The sequence below is a fragment of the Mixophyes fleayi genome, chromosome 9 (assembly GCF_038048845.1).
Source record: "Mixophyes fleayi isolate aMixFle1 chromosome 9, aMixFle1.hap1, whole genome shotgun sequence".
Taxonomy (NCBI): Eukaryota; Metazoa; Chordata; class Amphibia; order Anura; family Limnodynastidae; genus Mixophyes; species Mixophyes fleayi.
In genome coordinates this window covers 104142484-104156036 of record NC_134410.1, presented here as the reverse complement: position 1 = coordinate 104156036, position 13553 = coordinate 104142484, and the positions used below count along the sequence as shown (strand labels likewise).

The window sequence follows — 13553 nt, the reverse complement described above, 5'->3', positions numbered from 1 at the left end:
TGTTTATTTAGCTGCATGATTAAAACAGTTTCCAGTCATGAAATTAGTGGATGTGGAACGGATGGTCACAATCTTAGTTTTTTACATTTATAAAAACAGTTAAAACTTTACAGAGATAAAAAAAATAAAAAAAAAATAAAAAAAATAAATAAATCAGCAACTGACTTTCAAAAGAACCGTGAATCAGTTACCACGGGCCTGATTCATTAAGGATCTTAACTTAAGAAACTTCTTATTTCAGTCTCCTGGACAAAACCATGTTACAATGCAAGGGGTGCAAATTAGCATTCTGTTTTGCACATAAGTTAAATACTGACTGTTTTTTCATGTAGCACACAGATATCATCTTTAAATTTCAGCGTACAAATAAGCTATCAAGTATTTGTGTGCTACATGAAAAAACAGTCAGTATTTAACTTTTGTGCAAAACAGAATACTAATTTGCACCCCTTGCATTGCAACATGGTTTTGTCCAGGAGACTGAAATAAGAAGTTTCTCAAGTTAAGATACTTAATGAATCAGGCCCCACATTATTATTATTATTATTATTATTATTATTATTATTATTAATAATAAAGCTTGCTTCATATTTGCCTGGTTTAAAATGCAACACATGCTGTTTTTATACTATGAAATAAGATTAGAGACATTTTAGTTAGTAAAACTAAAAGGAACCCAGAGCCTTTTGCTAAGCTTCAGCCACACAATGGACTCCTCAACCATACAAAGTTCGAGAAGCATCCTGTCTGGAAGTATTCAAAAGCTGGATTAAAACACATCTGTTCACAATTAACACAATGTCATCTTATTATATCTTCAGAAATAGCTTGTAAACTCTAACATTTGACTCAGACAATGCAATGTTGGCAAACTGGCCTGATAAGGCCACGGCCACGATTCGGATTAGATGTGATGCCACAAGAATGATCTGTACATAAATCGATCAGAAATATTTTACGGCATACCTACAAGTCTCGTGACCACTGTAAGCCTTTGTATGTACACATCTGATCCTGCTGCCCAGATCACCCACCTATGCGGGCAGTTAGGAAACAAATCTGGTCAACAACAGAAAAGGGCAGTTTATCACCAGCTTAAGTTGCTTTCCGTTCCAATGAGAAAGACATCATCCCATATAATGGAGAATAAGAACATGCATTATTTCTCAAATAAGATTACTTATCAGCTAATTATGCAACTCCAGGAATATATATGATACACATATGTACGACTTTCCAAGAGCTGCAGTTCAACCTTAAAAATATATTTTTCACAGTACCACACACCACTCCAATGTAAACGTCTTGAAAAAGCCTTTCATATTACCATTTCTTACATAGACATGTTTACATAAAGACTGTTTTTTTTCCCCAGATAGGCCCAGCCCAACATCTCGCATTATGTCTGTAATATTTTTCCCTCTTCACAATCTCTTCTAGTACATCAAACTAAATTGCCGTTAGCTTGAACTGCACCAAAATGACTGAAACACCATGCTTTCCAGTCATTTGAAACTCAAGTTGCCTGTCATTATCAGCTTCCTGGATCCAGGAACTAACACAATGCCTGTATTGACCAGCTGCCCAGAGCTAGGAATTAGTGCTGTATCTAATATTACCAACTACCTGGAGCCGGAAGTTAATATAGTGCCTTTAATTACTAACTAGCAGGAACTGCCCTCTGCCTGCGGTTATCAAGTAGCACAGTACTTGTATCCATCAACTGCCTGGATCTAATAATTAGCACAGCGTCTATCCATGAATATGTATAGCCACAAATAGCTACAATTGTTTTTCCGCTACTATACATACCCAAGGCCGGATTAACCCAAGGTCTAACTGGGCTATAGACCAGGGGCCTCGGGCATCCAGTGGGCCCTTGAAAGTGCTCAGCAGCATTTTTGATTGGTGCGTGGGCAGGGTCGCCCCTGCACCGATCAATGCTGCTGAGCCTGTCACTGTAGTCCTCCCGTGGCGCTCAGTAATTTCCTTACTGAGAAGATCTCATGAGAGTGAGACTATGAGTCTCACTCTGTGGAAAGACTACAGTGACAGGAGAACAGAGAGTTAAGCTCCTGGGGGGGGGCCACACAGGGGGTTGGGGCGGATCACGGGGGCCAGCTCACAGAGGGGGCCTCACGGGGGAATGGAGGACCCTTAGCCCAGGGGCCTCAATTTCCTTAAACCGGCCCTGTACATACCAAGTGTTTTCCCCACCTCTTTCATTATAAGCTTGTTTGGGTAGGATCATCTTTCCATTTTATTCCATGTCATTATATGTTAGGTTTGTATCAAGAGCACGGAGTATACAGCACTAAGTATTATGTTGGTGTTTTATAATTAAAAAAAAATAAAAAAATAAAAAAATAACAACAACAGTAATAATAACATTAACAGCTCTGCCAAACCTAGAGTGTATTTTAACTAGAGATGAGCGGGCTCGGATATCTGAAATCCGAGCCCACCCGAACTTTGCCGATCCGAGCCGGATCCGAGACAGATCCGGGTATTCCCGCCAATTGCAAAACTGAAACCGAGGCTCTGAGTCATAATCCCGCTGTCGGATCTCGCGATACTCGGATCCTATAAATTCCCCGCTAGTCACCGCCATCTTCACTCAGGCATTGATCAGGGTAGAGGGAGGTTGTGTTAGGTGGTCCTCTGTCCTGCTATATCTCGTGCTGTGCTGTTCAGTTCTGTGCTGTGTTCTGCTCAGTCCAGTGGTGCTGTGTCCTGTGCTCTGTCCTTCCAAGGGCATTGTTATTTCCCCATTATTCCCAAGTTAAAAAAAATTTAAAAAAAAAAAGTTACATAAAAAAAAAAATAAAAAAAAATATCCAAAAACAATCCTGCAGTATAAGTCCATTGGCACTGCAATATTACAAAGTTCACTGATTCTGCAGTATAATTCCAGTGGTACTGCTATATTACAAAGTTCACACATTCAGCAGTATAAGTCCAGTGGTACTGCAATATTACAAGGTTCACTGATTCAGCAGTATAAGTCCAGTGGTACTGCTATATTACAAAGTTCACTGATTCAGCAGTATAAGTCCAGTGGTACTGCTATATTACAAAGTTCACTGATTCAGCAGTATAAGTCCAGTGGTACTGCAATATTACAAAGTTCACTTATTCAGCAGTATAAGTCCAGTGGTACTCTCCTGTGCCGCATATAATTTTTAAAGGCTTTGCCGAGTGTGTGTGGCTTAGGGGTACGTTCTCTTGTGCTACATATAATGGAAAACAAAAATTTGGAGGATAAAGTAGGGAAAGATCAAGACCCACTTCCTCTTATGCTGAAGCTGCTGCCACTAGTCATGACATAGACGATGAAATGCCATCAACGTCGTCTGGCAAGCCTGATGCCCAATCTCCTAGTACAGGGCATGTAAAATCCAAAAAGCCCAAGTTCTCAAAAAGTAGCAAAAAGAGAAACTCAAAATCATCTGCGGAGAAACGTAAAGTTGGCAATATGCCATCTACGACACGTAGTGGCAAGGAACGGCTTTGGACCTGGCCCGTGTTCATGACTAGTGGTCCAGCTTCACCCAAGGATCTAAGCCCTCCTCCTCCCCCCCCTACAAAAAATGTAAGAGAGTTATGCTGTCAGCAACAACAACAAAACAGCAAAGAACTCTGCCTTCTAAACAGATGACATCACAAATCCCCAAGGCGAGTCCAAGGGTGTTGGTGGTTGTGAAGCCTGACCTTCCCATCACTGTACGGGAAGAGGTGACTCCATCCAGCATTTGCAGCACACCATCTGCATATGTTGGAAGGATCACCCACAGTGTAGATCCAGATTTGGATAATCAAGGTGTCAATGTTGTACACCGGGAGGAGGCTATTGATGTAGCTGGCGCTGTGGAGGAACTTGATGATAAGGATGGTGATGTGGTTATTGTAAATGAGGCACCAGGGGGGGAAACAGCTGATGTCCATGGGATGAGAAAGCCCATCGTGATGCCTGGTCAGAAGACCAAAAAATGCACCTCTTCGGTCTGGAGTTATTTTTATCCAAATCCGGACAACCAATGTATGGCCATATGTAGCTTATGTAAAGCTCACATAAGCCGGGGTAAGGATCTTGCCCACCTAGGGACATCCTCCCTTATACATCACCTGAATAACCTTCATAGTTCAGTGGTCAGTTCAGGAACTGGGCCTAGGACCGTCATCAGTACAGGGACACCTAAATCCCTTGGTCCTGTTGGATACACACCACCAACACCCTCCTCGTCAACTTCCTCCACGATCTCCATCAGATTTAGAACTGCAGGCCATGTCACCAGCCAGACTGAGTCCTCTTCTATACGGGATTCATCCGAGGAATCCTGCAGCGGTACGCCTACTACTGCCACTGCTGCTGTTAGTCGGTCATCTTCCCAGAGGGGAAGTCATAAGACCACTACGTCTTTCAAAAAACAATTGACCGTCCAACAGTCATTTGCCATGACCACAAAATACGAGAGTAGTAACCCTATTGCAAAGCGTATAACTGCGGCTGTAACTGCTATGTTGGTGTTAGACGTGCGCCCGGTGTCCGCCATCAGTGGAGTGGGATTTAGAGGGTTGATGGAGGTATTGTGTTCCCGGTACCAAATCCCGTCGAGATTCCACTTCACTAGGCAGGCGATACCAAAGATGTACAGAGAAGTACGAGCAAGTGTCCTCAGTGCTCTTAAAAATGCGGTTGTACCCACTGTCCACTTAACCACGGACATGTGGACAAGTGGTTCTGGGCAAACAAAGGACTATATGACTGTGACAGCCCACTGGGTAGATGCATCCCCTTCCGCAGCAACAGCAGCAGCTGCATCAGTAGCAGCATCTACACAACGTCTGCTCGTGCCAAGGCAGGCAACATTGTGTATTACAGGCTTTAATAAGAGGCACAACGCTGACAACCTATTAGAGAAAATGAGGGAAATTATTTCGCAGTGGCTTACCCCACTTAGACTGTCCTGGGGATTTGTGGTGTCAGACAACGCCAGTAACATTGTGCGGGCATTGCATATGGGCAATTTCCAGCACGTCCCATGTTTTGCCCACACCGTTAATTTGGTGGTGCAGCATTACCTCAAGAATAACAGGGGTGTGCAGGAGATGCTTGCGGTGGCCCGCAAAATTGCTGGACACTTTCGGCATTCTGGCAGTGCCTACCGCAGGCTCGAGGCACATCAAAAAAGCATGAACCTGCCCTGCCATCACCTCAAACAAGAGGATGTGACGCGCTGGAACTCCACCCTCTATATGCTTCAGAGGATGGAGGAGCAGCAAAAGGCCATTCAGGTCTACACCGCCACCTATGACATAGGCAAAGGAGTGGGGATGCGCAGTGGAGACTGATTTCCGTGTTGTGCAAGGTTCTCCAGCCGTTTGAACTTGCCACACGAGAAGTCAGTTCCGACACTGCCAGCTTGAGTCAGGTGATTCCCCTGATCAGGCTGTTGCAGAAGCAGCTGGAGAAAGTGAGGGAGGAGCTAGTAAACCATTGCGATTCCACCAAGCATGTAGCTCTTGTGGATGAAGCCCTTCGTACGCTTTGCCAGGATCCGCGGGTGGTCACTATTTTAAAGGCAGAGGAATACATTCTGGCCACCGTTCTCGATCCTCGGTTTAAAGCGTATGTTTTGTCTCTGTTTCCGGCGGACACAAGTCTGCAGCGGTGCAAAGACCTGCTGGTCAGGAGATTGTCCTCTGAAGAGGACCGTGACATGCCAACAGCTCCACCCTAATTTTCTTCCACATCTGTGGCTGCGAGGAAAAAGCTCAGTTTTCCTAAAAGAGCCGCTGGCGGGGATGCTGATAACATCTGGGCCGGACTGAAGGATCTGCCAACCATTGCAAACATGTCTACTGTTGCTGCATTGGATGCTGTCACAATAGAAAAAATGGTGGAGGATTATTTTGCTGACACCATCCAAATAGACATGTCAGACAGTCCATATTGTTACTGGCAGGAAAAAAAGGCAGTTTGGAAGCCCCTGTACAAACTGGCTCTATTTTACCTGAGTTGTCCCCCCTCCAGTGTGTACTCGGAAAGAGTTTTTAGTGCAGCGGGGAACCTGGTCAGTGAGCGGCGAAGGAGGTTGCTTCCTCAGAACGTTGAAAAAATGATGTTTATAAAAATGAATAATCAATTCCTCAATTACAGCACTGCCCTCCAGATAGTACAGAGGGACCTGTGGTTGTGGAGTCCAGCGGGGACGAATTGATAATGTGTGAGGAGGAGGAAGTACACACTGTAGGGGGAGAGGAATCAGAGGTTGAGGATGAGGACGACATCTTGCCTCAGTAGAGCCTGTTTTGGACAAAAACAATATTGTGTATTGTGAGGTGTTCAGAGTAGACTGGGAATTAGTGGAAATGATTGTTATTGAATGTTATTGAGGTTAATAATAGCGTAGGAGTGAAAATAAACCCAAAAAACTTGATTTTAACACTTTTTATGTTTTTTTCAAAATAAATCAGAATCCAAAACCTTAAATCCGAACCAAAACCTTTCGTCAAGTGTTTTGCGAAACAAATCCGAACCCAAAACCTCAAGCAAATCCGAATCCAAAACACAAAACACGAGACACCAAAAGTGGCCGGTGCACATTCCTAATTTTAACTATCTGGATTTTAAACTCTTGTTTGCATGGACATATCCCACTTGTGTATGAGTTGGGACTAGTATTTGAATGCTGCACCTTATTTACTATTTTTTAATGTCTACTATAAGAAAATAATATTTATAATAAAACTACCATGAAATATGTACTTACTTTCAGGAGCATGGCAAGCATGGTGAGTAAAGTATCCACATAATCATACATCTTTCCCTGAGAGAAAAGTAGGGTTGACCGGTGGAGTAGAAGTTTGAGCTCCTAGAAGAAAAATAGCATTTCACATATTAAATGCACTAATATTGTGCAAAGTCTAGTAGTGTTAAGTGTTACCGATTAATCTTTTATAAACTATATGCTTTCCAGCAACTTGCACCACAACATCAGGGAATTGCAGCAAACAACATAAAAAATGTCTTGAAGTAAACATCCCACACAGAAGGTTACGGGTGACACAAATTCAACATAGTGTAATTGGCACAAATAAATAACTACCAACCACATAAAATACAAAAGAAGCAGAAAATGGTTTTGATGCCTGGTTTGTTGTACTCGATAAAATGAAGCGGTAGATGGAGGAAAGGGGGAGAAGAATGGTGGGTGACCTCCAGGTAACAAGATGTCAATGGAGGTTTAGGCGTTCAGAAGGTATTTCATGAAAGGTTGGGTGGAAGCTAGAGGTGAGGGTGAAGAGTGTTGATAAATCTGGTTCCATGTAGTTAATGTTGTGAAGGAGACAGATCAATTTCTCAGGGTACGAGTCATTAGTTCCATTTCATAAATGTACCAAATTCTTTTCCAAAGGGCGGCTATAGTAGGCTGGTTCTAATTCTTCCAAAAACTGGCCAGTAGGGAGGTGGTCACACTTAGGATATGTCTGGAAAGAGGAATTTAAATGTATTTGGCTGAAAGAGAAGGTCGGTAGCGGTTAAAGAAAAGATTGATTTGAACCTCTGACCAGAATCTCTGTATGACTCTGCAGGATGACCAAATATGTAAGGATGAGCCATTTTATTGACACCCTAAGCAACAGAGAGAATAGGATAGATTTTATGAACCTTAGTAGGTACTAGATACCTGCGGTACAAAAGCTAATCTGCAATTTAATGGACACTAAAGGAAGCAGACGATTCTTTTAACCTCATTAACATATCCCAAGTTTTAAAAAGTGGTCAATAAGTACAAAGCATTTCCATTATACAACTGAGATTGCAAATAGGACTTAAAACTACTCTAAAATAGTTGAGTGATCACGGATGATGAACAACACAGTTATTTAGAAAGGTAAATTTCAAACCATCCATGAGCTAAATAAATGCAGGCCGGCATGTGAAGATTTTTACTCAAACTTCCCCATTCACTTCTCATCTGTTTTGTCCCCATTAACATCTATATGCCATTAAAAAAAAAAAAGCTAGGAAAAATAAGTATTAAAAAAACAAACAAAAAACAACATGTCACAGAGCAGTCAACAAGAATTTCCCAGGACAACTTCCTTCAAATATTATCACTCTTTTTCTCCTCTCCATCCAGGGCAAAGCATGGAGCTTAGAGAGCAGTCTATAATAAATGCTTACATTTTTACTAAATACATAGGGCCTAAATCAAGTACAGACAAATGGCCATTTTCTTAGCATATCTTGCCTGATGTTATACTGTGCATGGCCAGAAACCAAACTTACACGTGTCAATGCAATTGCATGAAATTTATGTCCACACACACCTGACACTTACAACCTGTTACAATTCCGGAAGGAATTCGTGTCAATCCCAATTAGCACTAGCAGACCAGAGGAGTGGTTCCAACGGATTCCCCGGCATTCACCAAAAACCGCCACAAGGCAGGATGGACTTTGCTGCAGAGATCTGCAGGTCGCGGCCCCCTGGACTGCCTCGGGATGTAACGCTAGACCTTAAGAGGAATGAGGGAGGATTCCTGGAGGTATAGCTGATACCGCTACTAGGACTGGAATCATGAACACTGTAACCAGTACAGAATGGTCAAACAGGCTAGGATCTGGTACATGGGTGATCAGGAACAGAGTGTTCAGATATTCCAAGTTCGGTACACAGAGAGATCCAGCAGCACTTGGTCAGGCTGGTAGTAAATGGTACACAGGGAGATCCAGCAGAATAAAGCACCACACAAGAAGCAACAAACGGGAAGTCAGCAGCACAGCAAACAAGTCGCACTGATACTGAGCAAATGTCAGTACCGAGATTATATAGAGGCAATTTTGAAAATTCCGCCCTGACAGGCAAGTCATGTGACCAGCTACACAGAAGTGAAGGAGAAGGCAAGTCAGTTACACAACCCCTTACGACTTGAAAAGCGGAAGAGGGGAGGGGGAAGGGGTGGACTAACATAGATCATGTGCGGTATGGGCGCTTTAACGCAGATGCAGCCAATTCAAATACTGTGTTTATTGTAAGTACGCTTGTTTTCAGCCATATCTTTTACACTTGCTACAGAGCAGGTGTAAATGCTGGATGATAGTGATGACTGACACGGCATAGTCTTTAATTAAAAAAAGAACATTGCATTTAAGACTTATTTTAAAAAATTGTACGCATTCAAGAGTTTTTATTTAGTTAATCTAAAATAATTTTAGTTCATTTAAAATAATTTATGAAGCAAAAAGTTATAGAAATTCACTTTAAATTCTTTTTTTTAAAAAAAAATGTATTATATTGTTAGCAGTTATTTTAATTTATGATCAAATAAAAGTTATGTACGCTCTGATGTGAAATTATTGTACATACATGCATGCGTGTATACTTCATTGTTATGTGTGTCTAAATACAGAAAGTACTGTTTTTACAGAATGTTTCCACCAATATTCAAATCAGTATCTATCAGATTGTATCTTAAGAAATGCTTTGATTTGCAAGCCATAGTGCACAAGTCATTATGGCTCAGTGGTTAGCACTTCTGCCTCATAAGTTAACTGGCTGCTAACAAATTGACCGTAGTGTGTGTGTTAGGAATTTAGACTGTAAGCTACAAGGGGGCAGGGACTGATGTGAATGACAAATATTCTCTGAACAGAGCTCCAGAATCGGATGCGCTATATAAATAGTGGTGATGATGAAGTCATTGTGTATCTATAAAGTTCATTTCATATAGAGACATGTTGACACCACTATTTTTCTGCATCAGTTTGGTAGGAGTCTCACTTTACTACTCTATTCTGTTTAGGAGTCCAGCCCATTCCAATCTCTGTGTGATTTCCTGCTAGCATTCATTCCTTTCCTCACACCGTGTTCCTGCCGGTCACATGAAGTAAGGGCACTGCCTCCCTAATCTCCTGCTGCTGTAAAAATTCCCATGATCTGATAAACGGATACACACGTACCTTAGGAATCTGTAGAACTGGTCTCTTTAGGTTATATAAACAAGTAATGAAAATATTATCTTAACACTAAAGGACTTGCCAAAAATATGCATAGCTTATGTGGTACATGTCTTGTCACCAACTTACAAAAAGGCCATAGATTGGACACATTGCAGAGAAGACTGGTATGGAAACTAGAACAACCCACTGTCCAGCTTAGCACTGTTTACTCTAGAAAAGAGGCGTCTCGGAGGCGATTTAATAACCACGTATAAAAATAGACAAAGACAATATAGAAATCTTTCTCCAAACCTTGTCATTAACAAGTCTTTGAAAACGACAAGTAGTAATCTCTGGAGGTTGGATGAAAAAGTTTTTTCTAAAGCTATTTTATATAAAACCAATTGCCTAAATTTATACAATAATCATGCATAGGAACTGTAATAACATTTACTACTCTTACCCAGGGGTGCCGAGAAGGAGGGAGGGGGGGGTACTGATTATCGGAGCCTGGGTGTGCCAGGGGCACGGACCGGCACTGCATACCACCAAGGTTTTTGTTTGTTTTATTTGCTTCTTTAAAAAAAAAGTGTTTAAGTGTTTCCCAGGAAGGTGTGGGGATGGTGGGTTGTGTCGGGCAGGTAGCCTATGCAGCCCGCTCCTAGGCTGTCCCAGTGTATACTACTAAATGGCACAACAAAAAGTAGATCCGCAGAGTTAGGACTAATTCCATTCCTAAATATATATCCAAAATATGGATTAAGGCGAGAGGGTGCTCTTTCAACTGACATTCATTATAAAACAGGAGAGAAAAAGAGTTGGTACTATAAGAAGGCACCCCTGTGCCAATAATATTAAATAATAAATAAAATAATATTAATAATTATTTAATATAATAATAATATGAAATAATAAATCAATAATATTTTTTAATTATTTTAAAGCTTTATCTTTATTAAAAAATATTATTATTTCTATCTATTAAATCCATTATCTCTATGTTTTAACAACATTTCACCATATGATACTAAGGAAATGTGCAATTATTTAGGATAGTCCTCTACCCATTTGTATTTTAAATTAGAATTAATAAAGATAAGGCTTTTAAATAATTAAAAAACGTTATTGATATAGGACTGGAGTGGCCTTCTTATGGTACCAACTCTTTTTCTCTCCTGTTTTCTACTACTACTAATTGGGACGGCACACGAGTTTCCCTTTCTACTCGACTATAGGGGGGCCCCATGAAGTTGCTGTACGGAGGCCCAAAATTTCTCTTGGCATCAGGTACACTTTATGTATGTAACAGGTAAGTCATAGTAAGAGTAGTAAAAATGCATAATAACTGTAATAAAATGTATATTTAATGGATTTAATGGTAAAATAGAATTATATATAAAATGTATAAAATAATACAAAGAGATGCAAATTATACTGAAAAACATGCTTGTAGAAGCGTAACAGGGAAAATATTAAGAAATAAATTATCAAAGTTCTATTTAACCCAAAAATAATTTAACAAAAGTTATAGAGTGATCATCAATATTAATAATACATTTTCTATGTAATAAAACAGTAAAATAATATTTGCTGCGTGGCCAAGCTGAATGATTCAGTAATTGATTAATAACTCAAGGGCTGACGTTAATGACTAGAAGAAGTAATGTTAGAAATGTACACTATGAAATTTAGAATATAGAAAATTGAGACCTTAATTGCCCTACTGTATTCTTCACTCGCTGAGATGTTACACCTAAAAATACATTTGTGATTCTAAAAGACCTCAATAGAGTAAGTATATTGACTTATGACTGAACATACAGAGACAGATCCATTTTACACAAAAAGGGGTAAATATCAGTATTTCAGTATATCAGTATGGCGTTAAAATGGTTTGGGTGGTCTTCGTTTGGGAAATATAAGCAGGTTGACACAAATATATATCACAGAAAATACATGACAACCAGGCAGATTGGTTAAATCATTTAGTCTACCTACTTGTTGGGCAGCATTTGCATCCTGTGCCAATGTATCTGGATCATACATTGGTTCTAATGCCTCCAATGCTTTTTCTGGGTGGCCAAGTTGCTGCTGAAGAGTAGAAAGAGAGATCCTAGCATCCAAGTGCAAAGGAGCCATATCAACCACCTTACAGTAACTCTCTGCAGCACTCTCCATGTGTCCCAGAGCTTTTAAACAGTCTGAAACGTGAGATAAATAGCTGGTAAGGATGTATTGATGACTAGAAAACCGCACAAGGTCAGACAGTGTACAGCATACTATTCAAACAATAGTAATACAAAGATAGTTGAGGTGGTTAATAGAAAGATGCAGAGGACTGTATTGCAAACACTGCATTTAAAGATTGCTTTAAATATGCACAAGTCTTATTGCAAGTAAAGCAAGGCCTGCTCTGTATCAAGACTGTCGCGATTTATGTGCATTTTGGGAGATCCAATTACAAGCAGCCCCAAATGACTCTGGCTAACAGGAGAGACACCATAGTAAATGCACCAAAAACAAAAAAGAGAATTTTTGTACTCACCGTAAACTCCGTTTCTCTTAACCAATTTGGGGGACAGTGCTGACCATGGGGTATAGAGGGCACTGTGCTCGGGGTAAGGCACTAATTCTAACAAACTTGTCTGGCCTGCTCTTCCCCTCTATGGCTCCAGGAGAGAGGACAATCAGTTTATTTATTTAACAAAGCCCTAAGTATAGGATTAAAGGCACATTCAAACGGAAACATACAACTGAAACCATCAGAACAAAAGGGTGGGAGTGCAGTGTCCCCCAAATGGGTTAAGTAAAACGGATTTTACAGAAAGTACAAAAATCCTCTTTTCTCTTGCACAGCCATTTGGGTGACACACTGCTGACCATTGGGGCGTTCCAAAGCTGCCCCATGGGTGGGTACGCTCAGACTGTGCTGCGCATAAAACTTTTCAGCCAATACAAGCATCTTTGGAAGCAAAGACAATGAAGCGATAGAATCTGGTGATAGAGGATAGAGGACAAGGTAGCAGCCCGACTCACCTCCTCGACAGAGGCTCCATCATCCTGACGACCAGGTAACTGATCTGGTGGAGTGAGCAGTAATCTCGTCTGGAACTGGAGGCCATTCATGCATAATATCAGTTTTACTTAAGGAGGCCGTGCAGTCCACATAGATCCACAAAGCCCAAAATACATCCAAGAGAAGAAGTGAGTCCTGACTATCGGACTGCAATTCCCAAGTGCATACTCTTGGCGGCCTCCTTCATGGCAAAGTGACATCTGGTTCCCACTTGGCGGTTTATATATGTCACTGCCGTGACATGGCTGTCTCAAATGGGTCTGTTCTGCAGTAGAACTTGTGCCTGCACCAGAGCATTGGAGGCTGCTCGGAGTTTGAGAACACTGATATGCAATCTCCCTTCCTCCCATGTTCAAAGTTCCTGAAGACGGAGGTTGAGAGTCCCGCACCCCAGCCCTGTAGGCTGGTGTCTAGTCACTATGGTCCAGTCCCACACAGAGAAGACGTCCCTGAGATTCCCTCACCTTCAGTCGCCACATGAGAGACCGATTGGTCAGTGGCGACAGACTGAAGAACTGGGTTGCCAAC

At 41.2% G+C, this 13553-nt stretch overlaps 1 protein-coding gene across 1 annotated transcript in view; it reads right to left on the bottom strand.

The window, feature by feature from the left end:
- The window catches only part of GTF3C3 (general transcription factor IIIC subunit 3), a 48923-nt gene that overhangs the window by 13201 nt on the left and 22169 nt on the right, over positions 1-13553 (bottom strand). The window contains exons 12-13 of the mRNA XM_075184762.1: positions 11948-12150; positions 6774-6875 (exon numbers count right to left, since the gene is read on the bottom strand). Coding sequence (XP_075040863.1) covers positions 6774-6875; positions 11948-12150 — 305 coding nt within the window. The remainder of the gene's footprint in view (positions 1-6773; positions 6876-11947; positions 12151-13553) is intronic.